Source organism: Pelobates fuscus, chromosome 1 (genome assembly GCF_036172605.1).
Source record: "Pelobates fuscus isolate aPelFus1 chromosome 1, aPelFus1.pri, whole genome shotgun sequence".
NCBI lineage: Eukaryota > Metazoa > Chordata > Amphibia > Anura > Pelobatidae > Pelobates > Pelobates fuscus.
Window position 1 is genome coordinate 264,980,495 of NC_086317.1, and position 21,050 is coordinate 265,001,544.

Below are 21,050 nucleotides of genomic sequence, written 5' to 3' on the forward strand. Positions count from 1 at the left end.
ACGGTTAACCCATTTTTTTTTTATAAACATAGCAGTTTCAGAGAAACTGCTATGTTTATAAATTGGTTAATCCAGCCCTCAAATCTCTAGTGGCTGTCTCACTGAGAGCCGCTAGAGGCGCTTGCGTGATTCTCACTGTGAAAATCACAGTGAGAGCACGCAAGCGTCCATAGGAAAGCATTGATAATGCTTTCCTATGAGACCGGCTGAATGCGTGCGCATTCAGCCGAATGGGAGGAGAGGAGGAGGATTGGAGGAGGAGAGCTCCCCGCACGGCTCTGGAGAAAGGTACGTTTTAACCCCTTTCCTCTCCCCAGAGCCCGGCGGGAGGGGGTCCCTGAGGGTGGGGGCACCCTCAGGGCACTATAGTGCCAGGAAAACTAGTATGTTTTCCTGGCACTATAGTGGTCCTTTAAGCTGAAGTGGTCTGGGTGCCTATAGTGGTCCTTTAATATTTAATCTTCTCACCACAATAACCTGACTACACCACATTGTTATAGTGACATCTGTTATGGTGCAGAGCTTGCAAAGCTATTTTAATGCTAATTTGTTAAAGTTTAATAATTTATCCATCGCCTATAAGACATTTAATCATTATACCAATAATCAGTGAAGCCACAGCTGCAACCACTGCCATCCCACGCCAAATAATCAACTGCTTCACAGATAGGATTTCACCTACAACATTTGTAGCATTCATGACGGAATCATCTTGCTGTACAAGCTCATCTGTGTGTTTGTCAGTATTATCAGTATCTGGTAAAATAATATATCCAATGTCTTGATGCCCTTCAACATACTTAGGATCAGAAGGTGGCATGCCTCCTGTAGTAGAGCAGAATATAGAACATACCGGTTATTTATATACACTTTTAAATAAATAGGTTATTTATGCACAAAAATCTGAAAGCAAAGGACTGAAATCATTCTAAACCTATGGAAAACTACATGATTAAATAATGCATACATCATATACATTTTAAAAGAAAGTGGGAAGAGAATTAGTGGAGTAGGAGATAAAAAAAAAAAGGGGGAGGAAGGAGATTGTTGTAGAAAAAATAAAAAATAAAAAAATAAATCCACCAAATACGAGTGGAAAGTGCACTCCATCTGATAACTTTAACCTCAATCCAATCTGATCATGCTTCAGTGTTAATGCATGATCCGTTAGTGCTCACTCTGAACAGACCACTCAGATAACCCATCAGACCATGCTTCAGGGTGACAACGAATGCCTTGTTCAAACAGTGGACAAGCAAAAAAAAAGGAAATGGTTGTGGGATGAGCAGGCAAAAAAGAGTTATCTTCTCTTAAATAATGTGTTTTGTTTTTAGAGAAATTTGCATACAGAAAGAAATGAAATAGAAAAATATGTAAATGTAAAGTCTAATTTGAAAGATAAAAAAAATTAAACGTGGATATCACAGTGTTTCTGCCATGAAAGTATGGGACTGCAAACTATATTGGAAGTAAAATGCAGATTAACGGAACGAGAGGTTATTCACTGCTAAAAAAAAAAATTCAGGAACAAATGAGTTTTTTTTTTGTTTTGTTTATTTTGCTTATCAGTGAATTCTTCTAGTTTATGGAATCTTTACACTACATTTTTGCTTTTTGTTTTCCTCTATTTTTTGGGTGCAATTTTACAATACCTTGTTTTGTTTTTGCTGCAATTCATCATTTAGTAGATAACACCAACGTATGTGTGACAAAATTATACTTGTGCATAAGCTATGGTTTTATAGCAATTACAAAATACACATCTCACATGAGCACTCTAGGTAACATAATTATTACAGCTCAGTGTAGAGGTTATGTTGCTGATGGATCCATTTATGTCCACAGCATTCTCAGCCAATCACTGCATTCCAACGCCTTTATTTGAATTATTCGAATCACAATTAGAAATTATTCCATTCGGTTAGAAAAAAAATTATGATTTATCTCCAAAAATTCCTATTGATATCAATGTACATTAATCATTTAAAAGTTTATTTTTTTGTTGTTTTTTTTTTTAAAGATTGGAATATTTTTTTTAATTCTCATTCAAACAAATTAAATTGAGGTCCAAGTTAGAGAGTGCCAAGAGACTATGTGCAACATAATCAGTATGATCTGTAGTGGTTTTGTTCCTTAGTACAAGAGGGTGCCTTTAAGAACAATGCATAACATTTCCCCTTAATGTCTTCCCTCCCAACAATCAGTACAAAGAATATAAAACAATTTTAGAATATAAACTACAGTTTACTATCACCCTTGCTCCAGCACTGCTATTCACCCTGCAGAGAATTAGACCTCTCTGCTAGGCACTATATTTTGCCTCTACGCGTCTGCTCAATACTATTAATAACAGTAACAGTATTTTTGTTTCTGTGCTAACATTTCAGGTCTCGAAGGATAAGATCTATAATTCCTTTTAGACCCTCAACATTTCTTTTAAAGATGGGGGAAAAACGTGTTGATTGTCAGATGTTTTATGTAACTTTAAACAGCTATCCATACACAAAACTGCTTTCAATAATTTTTTATATATTATAAATGCATGTTTCAAATGAATACATTGCTAATTCTCTTTATCAAAATAACTGCAAGAACTGTGATATTAAGGAAAGATAAGAGTATTTTGTACTATTCATTTACCATTCACATCCATGTCATCACAGTTGCTCTCGTTCTGTGGAATATTTGGGGCAGATTCTGGTTTCTCCAATTTGACTCCTGCTCGCACCTGAGCCTTAAAGAAATAATTAAATTATACACTACTCAGAAGTGTGGTTCGGCATGGTTTGATAAAATGCACCACTGGTGGCTTTATCTAGAGTGAATGTGGTCTTGAATGTAGCGAGAGAAAAAAAATACCTCTTCAGCTGCCTTGTTCCAATTCAACCGTAAAACAAATGCTAAATATAATGAGGCTTGCAGGAAGACACAAGTGATCATTCCAGTCCATAACCCTAGAAAAGAGAGGGCATGGTTAAAATATGTCAATGCGAAATATAATAAAAATTAAAAAATATGTTAAACAGATATTAAACACATTATAAAGTGTCTGTTCTTACCTACTACACCAAGTTTTGCAGCAAACATCAATGATATTCCAATTGGCAAACCAAAAATGTAATACCCAACTGCATTCATAATAGCACCAATCTTTTGCTTTCCTGTTCCACGTAACACTCCGCCGCATGTGCCCTGTAATGAAACATTAATCATGAAATATGTAATGAGGTTATCAATAATTGGGATTAAACCCTTAAGGACGGAGGCAATTGTCAAAGTTCTGAACCAAAATAAAACCTAGAATTTGAGCTATATGTCTTTTCAACCATTATTATTATGTTATTATTTATATAGCGCGAACAAATTCCGCAGCGCTTTACAGTGGGTGGACGAACAAACATGTAGTTGTATTCAGACAAGTTGGACACACAGGAACAGTGGGGTTGAGGGCCCTGCTCAATGAGCTTACATGCTAGAGGGAGTGGGGTAAAGTGACACAAAAGGTAAGGATAGTATTAGACTAATGACAGTTGCAAGAGAGGAATCAGTCTGGAGCTTTTAACAGTTTAATAGATACGCTTTTATGAAGAAGTGGGTTTTTAATGATTTTTAAGGGGGGGAGACTGGGTGAGCATCAAATGAAAGAGGATAGTGAGTTCCACAGGAATGGTGCAGCCCTTGAGAAGTTTTGAAGGCGAGCAACAGAGGTGGGAGTACGGACAAAAGATTCCACAGAGTGCTTAGCGCGGAAACCAGACTGAAGCGGGTCTAGCAGAGAGTTGGACTTGAGGAAGTCTATCAATCCCGCATACACAACTCTTTCAAGGATCTTGGATGCAAAAGGCAGTAGCGAGATAGGACGGTAGTTGGATGGGAGTTAGTGTCAAGGTTGGGCTTCTTTAGAATTGGGGTTATAGTTGCATGTTTGAAGGGCGATGGAAATATACCAGAGGAGAGAGAGAGAGATTGAGAATTTTAGTGAGAGGTAGAGAAAGAAAAGACAGTACAGATGAGATGCGTGGGAATTGGATCTATGGAGCAGGTGGTGGGGCAAGAGGACTGGAACAGAGCAGAAACCTCTTCCGCTGTAGTGGGTGCGAATGAACAAAGAAAACAGCAGAGGGAGTGAGGTTAGGGGAAGTATTGTAAGAGGAAGAAGAAAGATGAGAGATCTCTTCGCTGATTGTAGAGATCTTGTCAGTGAAGTGAGTTTCAAAGTCTGAGGCGGTCAAGTTAGTAGGTGGAGGAGGAACAATAGGGCAAAGAAGAGAGCTAAATGTGTGAAATAGTCGTTTGGGTTCGCAGGAGAGTGTGGTTATGAGGGAATTGAAATAACCATAATTTACCTCTTTCATATTAAGTGCACCCACACTTTAAATGTATAATTTTGTTCAGGAGAAACAGGGCTTTATATTGCATAAAATATTTATATATATGAAACAATTTAATATGCATAAAATCTAAAAAGTGTGAGAAATGAAGAAATTGTGTTTTTTTTAGTTCTGCACAGTATTTTAACTGTGAATGTCAAAATAATGTTACTGTTAACAGCAATAGAATTTACAATTTGTGTTCAGCAATGTCGCACAATGCCCCTTATACAGGTTTTAGGGTGGTTTGAAAAATTAAAGGGTCAAATATGCGGTTTGCCCATTTCAGTTTTTAAACATGAAAAATTGCCAGATTGGTTTGCTGGACCCATGTTATTTTGAGACTGTATGGCAGCCCAGGAATGAAAATTACCTACATCATGGCATCCCATTTGCAAATGTAGACAACCCATGGTGTTCAAAATTGGTTGACAGTCTTTTTTTTGTAGTGACAAACATTGGTCAAAGTTATTGTTCATATTAATTTTTTGCATTTTTCACGAAAAAAACAACACACTTTCACTGATAATATCATCTTCATTATATGTTTCACTGCTCCAAAACACTAATATTTGTGATCAACGATGTAGCACAAGTACAACAGTACCCACCATGTACAGATTTTATGGGGTTTCCAAAAGTTACAGATCAAAATATAGGGCTTGCAAATTCAATTGTCTGGTATTTCTGCCTGGGTTGTCAGGCATGCCCCCAATATATAATTAATAAAATAATTTAAATTATATGTAAATAATATATAAATACACTTAGGATAAATAATAATTTAAAATATATATATATATATATTGGTATATATATATATATATAAATTATTCATTATATGCTGGGGGATCTGCCTGACAACTCAGGCAGCCCCCTTGCAGCCAATCCGTTAATCACACTGATTCAAGTCATGTGATTGCTGTGTTATTGCCATCACATGACTCGGGTTGGCAGGACTGCCTGCCAAGGAAAATGCGATCCTACCCACTTGGCGCTGGAATAAGGTGAGTTCTTATGAGTTTTTTATGGGTGGTCAGTGGTCTAAAATAGTTTCTTAAACCGATAGTGTCAGAAATACATGTTTGTAATAAAGAAGTGGTTGTTAGATGTATTTTTTTCTATGCCTTAGCACAATGCTAGCACAATATAGTTCAAATCTATTTAAAAAAAAATCATGAATTAATTCACTTGCCCTGCATAACATATGCTTTTGGTAGAGGAAATAATCTGCTGCATACTTTGATCATATTATGTGGGGCTGTCATTGTGAAGGAATATCCCATCACTTGACTTGGCACATTTAGTTTCCTTTATGTTAGTTTATTTGTTCAAACCCACCTGGTTTGGTTCCCGAACGAGTACCACCCCAGCACCGAACGAGTACCACCCCAGCGGGGGGGAGGCAATACCAGCGATATTTATTTTTAGGAGTATTGGAGCTACGATATTGGGGGACAGGGATTCCGTGGCGGCGATATATTGGTGGTTTGCCACAGTCATTTTAAGCCAAGTCTGGCACCCCCCCGCCCCCCTCTCCAACCCCCCCCCCACAGTTACGCACACACACACAGTTACAGGTAGTTACGCACACACACAGTTACAGGCAGACCGTTACACACACACACACACACACACACTGTTACAGGCAGACAGTTACACACACGTACACACAGTTACACAGGCAGACAGTTACACACACACACACAGTTACACAGGCAGACAGTTACACACACACATATTTACAGGCAGACAGTTATACACACACACACAGTTACAGACACACACAGTTAAAGACAGACAGTCACACACACACAGTTACAGAGACATTCACACACACACAGACAGTCACACACACACACACACACAGTTACAGACAGACATTTACACACACAGACACACACTCTTACTTACAGACAGTGTGGGCTGGAGGAGTGGATTCCCTGGCCTGAAGTCCTTCCCTGGCTGGAACCTGTTGGGTGGAGGAGCAAGGATTTCTTCTTGCTGCAGCAGTAACAGCAGCTTGTAAGGGCCATGTTAAGCCCCGCCCCTGCTCGCGGTTAAGCTCCGCCCTTAATTGGCCGTAGCTTCGCCCCTTCTTCCTCCCGTGCGGCCAGCTTGCTGGTCTCCGTGTGAGCTGTGCAACACCCCGGCTGCCATGGGGCACAGCTCACACATCCCCCATTAGTCCTCAGACCAGGGTCATGGCCCCCCCTACCAGGTGGCACCCGGGACCGCCCCCTCCGCCCCCCCTTAGTCCGCCACTGGACAGTGGTTGCCAATATGATAGAATGCCTACATTCAGGCATGGACACCTCCATACTGGTGGATGTAGTAATGGTTGCCCAAAATATCGGGATGTTAATGCCCGCAAAACAAGATACATGAGTGCATGTACCTTAGCTATCTGTTATCTTAAATTTCTGTTTTCCTCTTTTTCTTATATCTAGTTTTGAGGCTCCAAGTAGAGGTTATGACCCTAACCCACTCTAACTGTCTGTGTTGGTACAACTAGTCACATTGCATTTATAACACAATTCCCTATGCCCCTTGGTTAGAGGTACTTGAACACCTTGGAGCTGTATAAGCAATTGTTAATCCTATTGCTTTAAGTGCTTAGAACACAAGTTGTCACAACCATTCCTTTGCCATTAATCCTTTTTGTTTCAGTCTTGTCCTGCATGCAGTGGTTTCATTTCCTCTGCTCATTTCTTTGCAGGTAAGTGCTGTTTGTGTTTTATTATTGTTTATTTAGTCATCCATATCTAGGCAGTTAGGACCCACCGTAATTGGAGTACTTTGGCGCAGTGGTGGGCTGGATACATTTTGGCCATTTATGTATGTCTAAATCTCCGATGTTAATTACACATATTAGTACTTAGTTATATATACCATTCGTCAAGTGCACCTTTCTTCTTCTCCAATTTTTTTTTTGCTTGTGAACAAAAAGCCTATGTAATGTAAAATGGGTGATTAGTTGAACACTATTTACATATTGTAATGTTTATCCACTCTAGATGTATTGTAACACCCGAAAAAACCCAAATTAATAATAATTTGAAATTTACTTAGAATTCACTTTGAATTCTCACTTTAATAAATAACAGTGACAGTATCTAATATGTTATATATGCATAATTTGTATTACTATAAGCAATTGAGAATCTACATTGATAATCTCAGACCAATCATGTTTTGCAATCTTTTCCAAGTGGGTAAGTATACATTTTCATTTTCTCCCCAAAATAAAATTATCCTGATATTAGAAATCCTTAAAATAGATAAGTTAATACTTACAGCCATTGCATCAAGTGCATGGAATGGAGCAAAAATAAGCATAAGCCGTGACACCAGGGCAACAATTTCCCTGCAGGTAAAATAAAAGATAATTTCAATTATATTCTTACATCAATCTTGCCGAAAGAAAGTAAAGCACAAGTTATACAGTGAAAGTTAAGCATAATTCTTGTTTTGCTAATGGCGAGTCAGTTATAATGGCAGTGAGTGAATGAGCTGGGTTCTCTAGCACAATGGTCCCCAAACCCTTTTGGACCAAAGCACTTGATGACATGGAATCCTCTAGTGGCCTGGTGTTTTTTGCATTTTGTTCAGTGACTGCCATCCTATAATCTGCTTTTCTGATTCTTTTTAAGAGACTTTGTTGAGAGACTTTACAAGAACTTCAGCTTTTCATTAACATCTTTTATTTTTGCAAAAAGGTTAGCTGCAGAGGGAAGCCTGGTGCTTAAGAGGAGAAATAGAAGTGTGGGTTATTGCAATGTGTGCTCATGTGTAATAAGCTAAAATACCAGAGTCCCCACTTAGAATAGATATGAAAGGGTTAAAGCTCTAAACTTATGAACTTGCTCTGAACTGTATTTCTTAGAAAAATATATTTTCTGCTCTCCATATCACTGACCACTCAGAGAATATCTTATTGTCAGTGTTCCTCTTTTCTATGAGAAAATGTCTTATGACCAACGTTCCTCTTTCAAATTTATTTTTATGTCAGATTTTACTTTTTGAAATCTCACAGTTGACCACAATCAAGAAACACTAATGATAAAAAAACATTTTCATTGAATCTATTGACTTTTAAATTGTATACCAACACACTTCATTTATAAACATAATGTTTATTATTCCCTTAAGGACAGAGGCAATTGTACAGTTCTGACCAAAACAAAACCTAGAATTATGTCTGCTCACACATAATCAACCTATTTCATATTAAGTGCAAACACATGTATTATATATAATTTTCTTCCCAACTTCTGGACGACACTTTAAATGTTAATGTCACAATACTGGTAGCTTTTACTGCAATAAAAACACAAATATGTGTGCTGTGACGTCCCATGGGTACAATGATGCCCAGCTTGTACAGGTTTCATGATGTTTTGGAAAGTTGCAGGCTCAAATAAAGAGCTAGCTTGCCCATTTCAGTTTTTACACGTTGAAACTTGCCAGATTAGTTTGCTGAATTTGAGATGGTATGGCAGCCGAGGAATGATAATTACTCCTATCATAGCTTACCATTTGCAAAAGTAGACAACCCAGGGTATTCAACATGGAGTATGCCCAGTCTTTACTAGATACTCAGTCACAAACTCTGGCCAAAGTTAGTGTTCATATCGTTTTCGTGCATTTTTCACACAAAAACTGCATTTTCACTAATAGTATCATCGTCCTTATATGTTTTACTGCTTTTAAACACTCATATTTGTGTTCAGTAAAGTCTCACTAGTACAACAGTACCCTCAATTTACACTTTTTATGGTGATTTGGAAGGTTAAAGAGTCAAATATAGGGCTTGCAAATTAAATTCTCTGGACTTTCTGCCTAGATTGTCAGGCAGGTCTCTCAAAGTATAATTAAAGGAGCACTATAGGGTCAAGAACACAAACATGTATTCCTGACCCTATAGAGTTAAAACCACCATCTAGCCACCCTGTTCCCCTCTTGCATCCCTACAAATAGTAAAATCTTGCTTGTATTCAAGTTTGGAGCCGCATGCTTTGTCACATTTCCTTTAGACCTGCCCACTGCCTCTGACATCAGCAGAATTGGTAGCCTGATCCAATCACAATACAATGCTTCCCCATAGGATTGGCTGAGACTGACAAGGAGGCAGATCAGGGGCAGAGCCAGCACAATTCAAACACCAGTCCTGACCAATCAGCATCTCCTCATATAGATGAATTGAATCAATGCATCTCTATGAGGAAAGTTCAGTGTCTGTATACAGAGGGAGGAGATACTGAATGTTTGGGTGCATTTTTGGAAGCCATGACCCAGGAAGGATCTCTAACAGCTATCTGAGGAGTGGCCAGTTAAGTTATCACTAGGCTGTAATGTAAACACTGCATTTTCTCTGAAAAGACAGTGTTTACAGCAAAAAGCCTGAAGGCAATGATTCTACTCACCAGAACAAATTCAATAAGCTGTAGTTGTTCTGGTGGCTATAGTGACCCTTTAATAAAATCACATAATTATGTAAAAATAATACATAAATATACATATATGATAAAATATTGACTATATATAGACATATATATATTCTCAACTCTCCTTGGTGGTATATATTTTTTGTGTATACTCACTCTCGGGTCCTCTACTAGAGGCCTGGGAGCCTGAGAGGTTTGCGCAGTATCTTAGCTGTTCCTAGAACTGCACTCTTCTGGATAGCGATCTCAGATGTCACACCTGGAATCTGTTGAAGCTATTCCCCCAACTTGGGAGTCACAGCCCCAAGTGCTCCATTCACAACTGGGGCTACCACTGTCTTCCCTTTCCACATCCTTTCTGGCTCCTCTTTCAGTCCTTGGTATTTAGCTACCTTCTCATGTTCCTTCTTTCTGATGTTATAGTCACTGGGTAGTGCCACATCCACTCCCAATGCAGTCTTCTGTTCCTTGTCTACCACCACAATGTCAGCTTGGTTGGCCAGTACTTGCTTGTCTGTCTGGATCTGAATGTCCCACAGGATCTTAGCCCTATCATTCTCAACTACCCTTTGTGGTATCTCCTATCAGGACTTAGACAGCTCCAGCCTATATTTTATGCAGGTAGTTTGGTTCACAATTCCAGCAACTTGGTTGTGCCTCTCAGTGTATGCTGTCAATGCTAACTGTAACATATTCCTCCTCACTTTGCAGTATTTGCGCCCAGCGGCCGTGCATCTGTATACCTCCTCACCTTGTGGTATTTGTGCCCAGCGGCCGTGCGTCTCTATAACTGACTCTTGCAACATGTTGATGGATGCCGGCCGCTGCGGATCCACGCCAAATTAAACCCCCACGTCCGCCCAAGCTAATAACGACGTCGGCGTGTGCGTGATGTCACATGGGAGACACGTGCACACGTTTTGGGGTCAAAGGCTATTTTCAGCCAATCAAAACTGTAAAGCACTTATTTAAACTCAAATTTACTTTTCCTCATTGCCCTGTCGTGGTTTCCCTTAGTGGTTGTCCTAGAGTATGTTCCTGAGCGTTTATTTTTAGGTTATTGACTTTGGCTTCATTTGACTTCCCTGTATTCTGGTATCCCTGACTCCTGGCTTTCCCTTATCGTTGTGTCCCATTCTGTGTCCCCGGACCTCAGCAAGTATCCTGACTATTCTTTGGTGCGTTAAGTCCGACCATTCTAAATCCCGGTAATACGTTACCTATTAGTCCTCAGTGTGACACAATCCTACGTGCTGGATCAATTAGTAATTCTGACACTAACATCTTGCAACCGGTTACTATGTGTTGAATTTTCTCAGAGATCTCTTTGCACAGTCTGCACCTTGGGTCTTGTCTGATGTGGTAGATGCCCACTTCTATTGAAATATATTTATTTACTTTAATTCTACATGTATATTTATGTATTCTGTATCTCCAAGAGGGATGGAGATAGAGGGAGGAGGAATATCAGAAAAGAGAAGGTATGTAATAGTAATAAAAATTCACATAGAGTAAAAGTGACTAATGATAATATTAAATGTATGCATACTAATGAAAGAAGCCTAAATAACAAAAATGGAAAAACTAGAGGCAATATCATACACTAAGCAATATGACATAATAGGCATAACATAAATATGGTGGGATGAGAAACATCAGGACATTTAACTTAAATGGGTACACATTATTTAGGAAGAAGAGAAAAACAGGAAAGATGGTTAGGTATGTTAGTATGTCAACCATGAGTTAAATTCAAATCTCAAGCAAGTGGAATGTGAAGAGGAAAACATGGAAACTTTATGGATAGACATATGCTTGGGGCAAAAGAAGGGAAATCAATTATTGGTTTGGATATGTTATAAACCACCTAATGTTAATGTTGATGTGGAAGAAAAGCTGTTAGAGCAAATTGGGAAAGCTGCACATCTGGCTAACATGCTACTTATTGAAGATTTTAATTACCCGGACATAAATTTCAATAATGGGACTAGTAGTTCAGCAAAGGGAATCAGTTTTTGAATGTGTTAAAATATACCACGATACAAGCACCAACTAGAAAGGACACTTGTCTGGATCTAGTTATAACAAACAATGTTCACCTTTTGACCAACATTTAAGTAGGGGAGCACTTGGGAAATAGTGGCCACAATATGGTGTCTATACGGGTACACATATAATTTAAAAAAAGACACTTTCAATAAGTAAGAGAAGCTTTACAACATATTGACTCGCATAAACTCTTTATTGAAAAAAGCACTGAGGATAAATGGAATATCTTCAAATAAGTGTTATAAAGGTGCATTTCTCAGTATGTACCATTGGGTAATAAATAAGAAACACATTTAAACCAATGGGGCTTAGTGGGAAAGTAAACCTAGAGATTAAACATAAGAAAAGGGCATTTAAAGAATTTAAATTGGACAAATCAGAGGCATCCTATATAAGATATAAGTCAGCTAGTGTGGCAGTGTGAGGAAACACTGCTATATTAGCCCCAGCAATGTTCCCTGACTAGAGGGGTTTACAAATCAGGCTGCCCTAGAGCATTAATTAGGGAGCTACATAAAGCCTACGCAGAGGGGAATCAGTCTCTCCTGGAAGAACATTGTTAATAGTAATAATCAGCATGGTTTTATGAAATATAGGTAATGTCAAACTAACCTAATTATATTCTACAAAGAGTGGAATGAAATAATACAATAATATTATATTAATATTCAGCCACCCATGGACATTGAGTGCGGGGTGTTAATCTAATAAGGGGGATGATATGCCAATTTTCCACCCCCCTTACTCTTCCACCCATGGGTATCGGTTGGGGAAGTAGATATTTAATAAATGGGAAGGCGTTGACATGTCACTGTCCATTCCTCTTATCCACAGATATTAGGGAGATGGGGCCTTTAGCAATTGGGCAGAGTAGATAGCAATTGTTTTAGCCACCATGAATATGGTGGTTTGGAGCGGGAATTGGCAAAGAACTTATGGGATTGTAAAACTGCCTGTGGTATATACCCATGGCACAGATCACTTAGCTCCTGCAAGTGAGAAGTGTGTTTCTTTTAATTCCATACTAGTAAAGTGTGGTATGCCAGTTGGAAGCATCTGCCCTACGCACTAAGCCGGTCAGAAATAGCATGTCTTTCCATTTGGAACAAGACTGTGGTAGTTTACGGTGTGAGGTAACCCACTGCATGGGTCTATAGATTTGTGACCTTCTTTTGCTTTGGTTTTTACCCTACTTGCATTACACAAGGAATTATTCTTTAAGGGACACCAACCTGTCCGAGGTAAAAATGTATGCGACGTGATCTTTCAACCCGGCCATGAAAACACCACACGCCAGGGCAAAAAAACCTGTGAGAAAAGAATGCCAGATTAGGTGTGAACTATTTAGCACAACTAATTGTCATATTTGTTCATAGAATGCATAAAAAATACAGCAATAATTATAAGCATACAATCAAAAAAATGAATCACACATTACATTAATAATAGAGCAGTTCGTTTTCAGTACTGATATGCGAGTATACACTCAGTGACCGCTTTATTAGGTGCACCTTTCCAATGCTGAGTAGAACCACATTCTTTTCCATTCCTTTTCCAACAACCATTTTAAAGCAATATATAACCATGTGCAATAAAATTACATGCAAAAACAAAATAAGAAACCAAATTAATATCAATGGTACAAGAAAATAAATAGAGAAGAACATTCATTTCTGCTGATTCGTCAACTACATATTCATTCGACAAATCTCCCGTTTCATCATATCCCACAGGTGATTAAATGGATAGAAATCTAGCACTTGTGGAGGTCATTGGAGAACAATGAACTCTTTATCAGGTCAGCCTAACCAGCTTGAGATGATGTGTGCTTTAAAATAAGGAGCAAACCATGCTAGAAGTAGCCTTTAGGAGATGGTTAGACTGCTCCTACTCTTTTAAACTTAAGGGATCGTGGATACCCATCAAATGATAGGACAGAACCTTAGGTGTTTCTAGCTCTCCTATGATGCTGGTGATCACCTACATCATTGGGAATCTGGACATGGGGGATGAAGGCCTATTATGGGTCTTTTTTTCCACCTATGTTTGGGGGGCTTGCGATCCCTCATTTAAAGGAGTGGATATACTAAGCCGTTATCAAAGTCATCATTTAAGCAGTACTTTTTCAGCATAAAAAAAGGAGAGGGCGCATGCACAGTGAACCAACCAGCTTTGGTTCCTGAAGTGCCATTTTAGTAAGTATTTCAATACTTAAATGCATAAATGTGCAAAAAAGCTTATTGTAACACAAAAGTGAATAAAGAAAACAAACATACAAGCACACTGACATTTGTTGGATGAAGTTTTAAGATGGTGGAACCTTATATTCTTATCTATTTGACTCATATGAAATATAAAAATGGCTGTCAAAAAAATTAAATCTGTCCTGTTAGATGAAATTGGATAAATGTATTTTTTTTTTTTTGCTTTTACAGTATATAAGATAATCTTAAACCTATCTGTGGTGATTGGTTACCACTCACCCTAGGAGATATATAGATAGATAGATAGACAGACAGAATGAAAGACATGAGCAAAATTTATACTAAACATTTATTTGAACATTTCACTCTGCATACTAAAAAATCTACTACATATGTATATTTAATATTTACATCATAAACAAGCAGTCCCCTTTACTGACTGACGTCACAATAAACTAAACAGCAAACCCACTTTTACAATCCATTCCTATCTACAATAACTGCATAAGGCTTGCAGGCCCATGTATTCTTATCATCACACAATCGTGTCTGATTAGCAGCAATGGAAAAAGCAGAGATGACTGAAGAGTTCCACATTGTAAACATATAAAATACATAATGCAAGAAATATGATTATTCATATGCAAATTGAGGTTGGTAAAATGTATGTAGTTCAAAACATAGGATAGGGTTAGCAGCAACGCCACCACACTCCTGTACCTGTACACATAATAGAAACTTTAGCAGAAAGCTTGGCTTGCTTAACATCCCCAGCTCCTAAAGCATTTCCCACTCTGACACTGGCTGCCACGGAAAAACCAACAGGTATCTGATAAAGGAAAACAACACATTTGTTAATACTAATACTGATACTTGGTCTAACATAGAAACATACAGGTTTATTCACTTAACAGTAAGATGGGGTTAGTAGACAGCATTTACAAGCACAGTCAAGTTTCAGATTTTGTTCCCCCCTAAGTTTGCTATTTTGGCTTAAAGGGACACTCCAGACCCTTGCTGAAGTGTTTTATGTGCAAAGAGTGTATCCCCTTTAACAAAAAGTGGTACTTCCTGGTTTATTTAGGTTTGTTGAGCTAAATTCAAGAGGCAGGCAATTGCCCAGAGCTACAGAAAGTCTGGACTGGGGAAGAAGGAGATCTACAGATTTTGCAAGCTGTTGTTAGATATACCCCAATGAAATTAAAATGCTAAATTAAATGCATGCATGTTTTCATTTGGGGTTTATTTACTAAACAGTGATTGTTTTATTTTTCAGGTGGTAGAGATATGGAACAATAAGAAAGGAAAAAAGTAGAGGTAGACAGTGTAGTATGGAGCCACTGATCCATATATTAACCACTCTACATACTACACTATATTGGAACTTGTTTCTCCTTCTGTTTTGATTTATTCTATATCCTGTGGAGCACTAAAATTGGACCAATAGATTCACCTCTCTTTTTCTATGTTTTGGTCTCAATAACTAACTACACTATGTACTTCTACCTTTGTATGTTGTTATCATTCCATATCTCTACAACCTGCGGACATCCCCAGGTGCTACTTGCATTCATTATTTGAACATATCTCTGTCTACTGGAAAAGAGAAACTCCGGATTTGGTTTACATCACTATATATCTATATATCTATATATATATAGATATATAGTGATGAAGTAGAGATATTCAGTGTATATATGTGTATATTATCTGTTTAGCGCTAGATGCCTCTTTTTTTGTCTCTTGTTTTTTCAATTTTTTTAATGGAATGTGCTTTACATTTTGGCCTATTAATTATTGCGAACTCACCATTACCTGTAAAGATTATTCACTAAACTCAAAATAGCCAAGTTGCTGCTATGGCTGAGTTTTTTCAGATCAACTTTTTTTGCCTCAGTGTTTTCAGTTTTTAAAACTTAATTTGTGAAAATGTGCTTAGTTGGTTTAGTTATTAGCCCTATGCGTATATTTTAGAATATACCAATAGTTATTTTGTAGCACATTTTCAGAATCCCTAGATCTCAAATTGACAAAAACTGTTAGTGACTGGCTTAAAACCGGTGTCTTTCATCCAATCTCTTCATCCGAACATATTAAATGAAGAACTTGCCATGTAAGCTGCAGTTGCCAATTCCAGCATTATGGCTTGTGCCCCAAGTTCTACCACGCTGATAAGACCTAAACAGATATAAACACAAATAAATACATAACCAAAGTATAGTTACAATTACAATTAATGGAATTACTGCAACACTTGGAAATATATTAGTCCTATTCTGATATACATATATAAAAACTAACACAGAAAAAATAATTCATGAACATTTTTGTAAAGCTAAAAATTACAAATCTATTTTTAAAGAGACTGATGAATACTGACCTGCTAAGAATCCTCCAAGTTCAAAGCTCCACCACTCTATGCACATCATAAGCATGCTAGGTATAGCAAGTCGTATAAAAGGACCCCATTCCTGGAGGCAGGCTTTGGACCAACCTGGAAAGAAAGTAATAGGCTGACCTGTCGACTGAGTTGTTTTATCTTTCACAAATATAATTTTAAAGTAATGTTCCCAACGTATATCATGATTTGCAACTAGCCATTCTGGATGTAAACTTGGGGTTTGTACCCCACCCCTCCCTCATTGCAACACCCACAAACAGACAAATCCAACAAAAATCCTCAACCATGCAATAACAGTCACAGCATCTACTAATTAACTCACATGTGGAGTCACTAATTCCCAAGTAAAGCCATATAAGAGCACACGTTGACAAAAAGGAATACAAATATTATAGTGCATTCTAAAGGCTCATAGGAAAAAGCCTTATATTTTACTGATAACGAAAGGCTGCAGGAACAACCAGAAATGTTAATTCATAGGACTGTAAAGATTTGTGGCAAGTGAAAATGTTTATATCATTATTATTATTATTTTATTATTTATATAGCCCCAACAAATTCCATGGCGCTGTACAATGGGTGGACTAACAGACACATAATTAAGATCAGACCACTGGATGTACAGGAACAGAGGGGGTTGATACAACTTAGATCATTCCTACCACATACAACTGGAAAAAAATATTTTAGACAGCCATTAGTCTTACAAACCAGCGGCTTGAATGCTTTGCCTATAGTTTCATGAAAGAAAGAGATGTTCTGCTGCGTCTTTACGTGTCTGGCTTTTTACATTTTTCTAATTCCTATTGCAGAACATGTAGCAGACCATTCACGTCTTTGCATGGCTTATGTTTAATAATCACTTTAGAAATAATAATATTTAATGACCACTTACCATCCCATGTCTCTACATGCAGCTTTTTCATAACTATGTAGGTGAAGAGCAGAGCAGACATCGCAGTTTGAGAAATTGCATTTGCTACAGCTGAACCCCTGTAAGGCAACATAATAAGTCACTATATAACAACAGATATTGTGATTGAATTTAAAGGGACACTATAGTCACCCAGACCACGTCAACCCTCAGGTTTTAACCCTTCACATGTAAACATACCAGTTTCAGAGGTTAATCAAACCTCTAGTGGCTGTCTTCCGGACAGCCACTAGAGGCGAATTTTGCCTCCATCGCACAGAGCGTCCACAGGAAAGCAATGAGAAATGCTTTCCTATGGACACTTTAAATGCGCGCGCGGCACCTGCCCCGCATGCGCGTGACATTGGATGGGTGAGCTGACGTCGGACGGGGAAGCTGACGTCGGACAGGGAGGAGAGGTCACCAGCGCCGGCGCTAGATTTAGGTAAGTGGCTGAAGGGGTTTTAACCCCTTCAGCCCAGCGGGAGGGGGACCCTGAGGGTGGGGGCACCCTCAGGGCACTATAGTGTCAGGAAAACCGCTTTGTTTTCCTGACACTATAGTGATCCTTTAATTAGCTGATGGAGACAATCATTATCTAAGCATCTATGTGCACTGTTATGAAATTGTCATACAGAAGATTGCTAGATTTCACTGCTTCATTCTCTTGGTGACTTTGCACTGAAAATTGCATAAACTAAAATGCTCCCATCAGTCTGGTGAACAGAAATGCCCACATACTATTATACGGTTTATTTATCTATTTATTTAAAGATATAGATATGTAAATAGACTTACACTACTCCAAGCTTTAGGACATACAGAAGGATGGCATTGATTGAAGCATTGATGATGTTTACAGCAATTCCAGTAAGAACCTGAGGCCATATTATACCCTAAAAGCGCACATAAATACACAAATACTTGCTTGTTGTAAAACAAGAAAAAAAACAAAAAACAAAACATGTAGTTATATTAATTCTTAATTTGTACAAACTCATATTATTATTTTTTATAAAGGGTCACCATTTCGTGCAGCACTGTAAAATAGATATACAAGACATACAAGTAAATTCAACAACACAAGTTTGCTATGCAGTGCAAATTACACCAATATGTCACAGTCTACACATGGTCTCTTTAAAATCTCTGAGTTGAATGGAAATAGGCCTAGAATGGCTGTAGGGATCTTTTAGTAAGCTCAAGCACAAGTATGAATGTGCGCGTGCCACTTACTAAAAGGAGCATTGAAATGAACCACAACGAAGGAGGCTCTGCTTCCTATGTGACTGCGCCTGGGGAGCAGTGTTAATTTGGGGCGCAAATTTCAATTTGGTTTTAGTTATAGTCTTTTGACTAAAATGCCTTTTTAGTTTTATTCATATTTTAGTCATCTTAATTGTTTTAGTTGACTAAATCTCAAACATTTTAATCGACTAAAATGGTTAGTCGACAAAAGAACACTGCTGGGGAGAAGAGGTGAGAAGCGCAGAGGGAGCCTCAGCACTGGAAACAAGGCAAGTAAAAGCAGGGTTTTTAACCATTTCTATGCTGAAAAATGTGGGGACCTAATATTAATAGAGACAGGAATAATGCTAGGAATACAGATTTGTTCCTTTAACACCAATTGAGGCAACTACAATTCTGAAAAAAATTGAAACAAATGTGGCCCAGACATGGCTGTGTTCAACAGAGTCCCCATTTCACAGGTTCAGATTAAGAAGCTAGGTTTTAATATTGAACTCAGACAGGTCATTATATCCTCTATGTTTGGAGTTGCAGACAATTTCACTTTAGTGTATAACTGAGGCAACATGTCAAACAGCTTTTTTCTTTTGACTGAACAAAGGTTGACCCAGGTACTCTATGTATAAAATGTCTGTGTAATGCTACTGTAGCAAGGTTTTTGCTCATGTCATCATAAAACACGTTTAATGTTAAACTGATAAGCACACTAGTTATATATCCTTAGAATATTTTAAAATTACATGGTAATGATGACAAAAGTGACAAGAATGTAGTTCTACTCATCCTGACAATTAATTACCTGATTTTGTAAATAGCGCGTCTGTAGTTGATAAAGGAACACAGCCTGAAATAGCAAATCATGAGAGATTAAATGGGAATGAATCGCATATTTCAACAGGAAAACAGTACATACTGTTCTATTGAAAGGAGAAAATAAAAATAAGGGCTGCACCAGATAAAACTAGGTAAAATAGTCCAGATAAAATAAATGCATAAAAAGAGAAAGTCTTATCTAAAGACGTCTGTTTATGTTGTATTGAATGGCAGTATTCAGTCCGGAACAATTGTCCTTATTTTGTTCTTCCTTATGGATCAGCTGATATGCAAGAGACAAGAAGATATATAGGAAGCCAAATAGTGTAGTATGTTTGATAATAGAGGAAGTGAAAATATAAAAATCTTGAATGCAAACTCACATTTAAAAGAGCTAAAACCCGCTCTGGTGTGAAGGGCATACAGCGGTTTGATCCCCGCTTATGGGATATGAGGTGAATTTCCTTTGTCTGTGTTTCCTCCGTTCGTGGTATGATAAACACTCGGGTAGAGAGAAACAGCCAATAGTGTTCACTGTGTAAGAAACTATTAAATAAAATAATAAAATAAAATGGGTACTCACAAGATAGGAGCAGATCAACTGCTCCTTGTTGATAGCGCTGGTGGTATAATCCCCACCTAGGATTACTTGGAGTCCGGTGTGATAAAAGGATGCCAGGTAAAAAGTAGATTAATGTGTATTAAAAGATAAATAGTACAATAAAAAGTAACCAAATATACTTTAATATTAAAAATACACAATTATATAACCATAAACGCGTTTCGCCAAAAGGCGTTATCAATAATGGGGAAAAAAAGTGAACACTTACACAGTGATCACTATTGGCTGTTTCTCTCTACTCGAGTGTTTATCATACCACGAACGGAGGAAACACAGACGAAGGAACTTCACCTCATATCCCATAAGCGGGGATCAAACCGCTGTACGCCCTTCACACCAGAGCGGATTTTAGCTCTTTTAAATGTGAGTTTGCATTCAAGATTTTTATATTTTCACTTCCTCTACTATCAAACATACTACACTATTTGGCTTCCTATATATCTTCTTGTCTCTTGCATATGAGCTGATCCATAAGGAAGAACATAATAAGGACAATTATTCCGGACTGAATACTGCCATTCAATACAACTTCAACAGACGTCTTTAGATAGACTTTCTCTTTTTATCCATTTATTTTATCTGGACTATTTTACCTAGTTTTATCTGGCGCAGCCCTTATTTTTATTTTCTTCTTTCTGTGTTGTGTCTAAGGGTCTTTGAAGGATTCCCTTATAGAGTTGCTGCCATATTGTGTTATCTAGCGCTTACTCATTGTCTTGTTCATACTGTTCTATTGTCAGATGGATATATTGCAACAATATTTCATACTCCAATAGATAAATTGAATCCAAAACGTGCCAACACATTCTTTAGTGATTTTTAACAGGCTTGATAAAAAATTCCATGCAACTGGTAAACTGAGCGTGTATATGCTTATTTATTTATTTATTACTGGCATTTATAAAACGACAACATATTCTGCAGCGTTGTACAATTAGGGTAAAACATACAGTATGCACAGACCAATACAAAAGGTAAAGAAG

General features: G+C 37.8%; 1 protein-coding gene across 1 annotated transcript in view; it reads right to left on the bottom strand.

Annotated features, from left to right (window-relative positions):
* Positions 1-321: 321 nt before the first annotated feature.
* LOC134612674 (multidrug and toxin extrusion protein 2-like) overlaps positions 322-21,050 on the bottom strand; it is a 61,584-nt gene continuing 40,855 nt past the window's right edge. Inside the window, exons 6-17 of the mRNA XM_063457097.1 lie at positions 19,432-19,476; positions 18,183-18,280; positions 17,367-17,464; positions 16,451-16,564; positions 16,181-16,248; positions 14,791-14,899; positions 13,099-13,174; positions 7,668-7,737; positions 3,060-3,192; positions 2,860-2,954; positions 2,641-2,734; positions 322-825 (exon numbers count right to left, since the gene is read on the bottom strand). Coding sequence (XP_063313167.1) covers positions 566-825; positions 2,641-2,734; positions 2,860-2,954; positions 3,060-3,192; positions 7,668-7,737; positions 13,099-13,174; positions 14,791-14,899; positions 16,181-16,248; positions 16,451-16,564; positions 17,367-17,464; positions 18,183-18,280; positions 19,432-19,476 — 1,260 coding nt within the window. The 3' untranslated portion in view covers positions 322-565. The remainder of the gene's footprint in view (positions 826-2,640; positions 2,735-2,859; positions 2,955-3,059; positions 3,193-7,667; positions 7,738-13,098; positions 13,175-14,790; positions 14,900-16,180; positions 16,249-16,450; positions 16,565-17,366; positions 17,465-18,182; positions 18,281-19,431; positions 19,477-21,050) is intronic.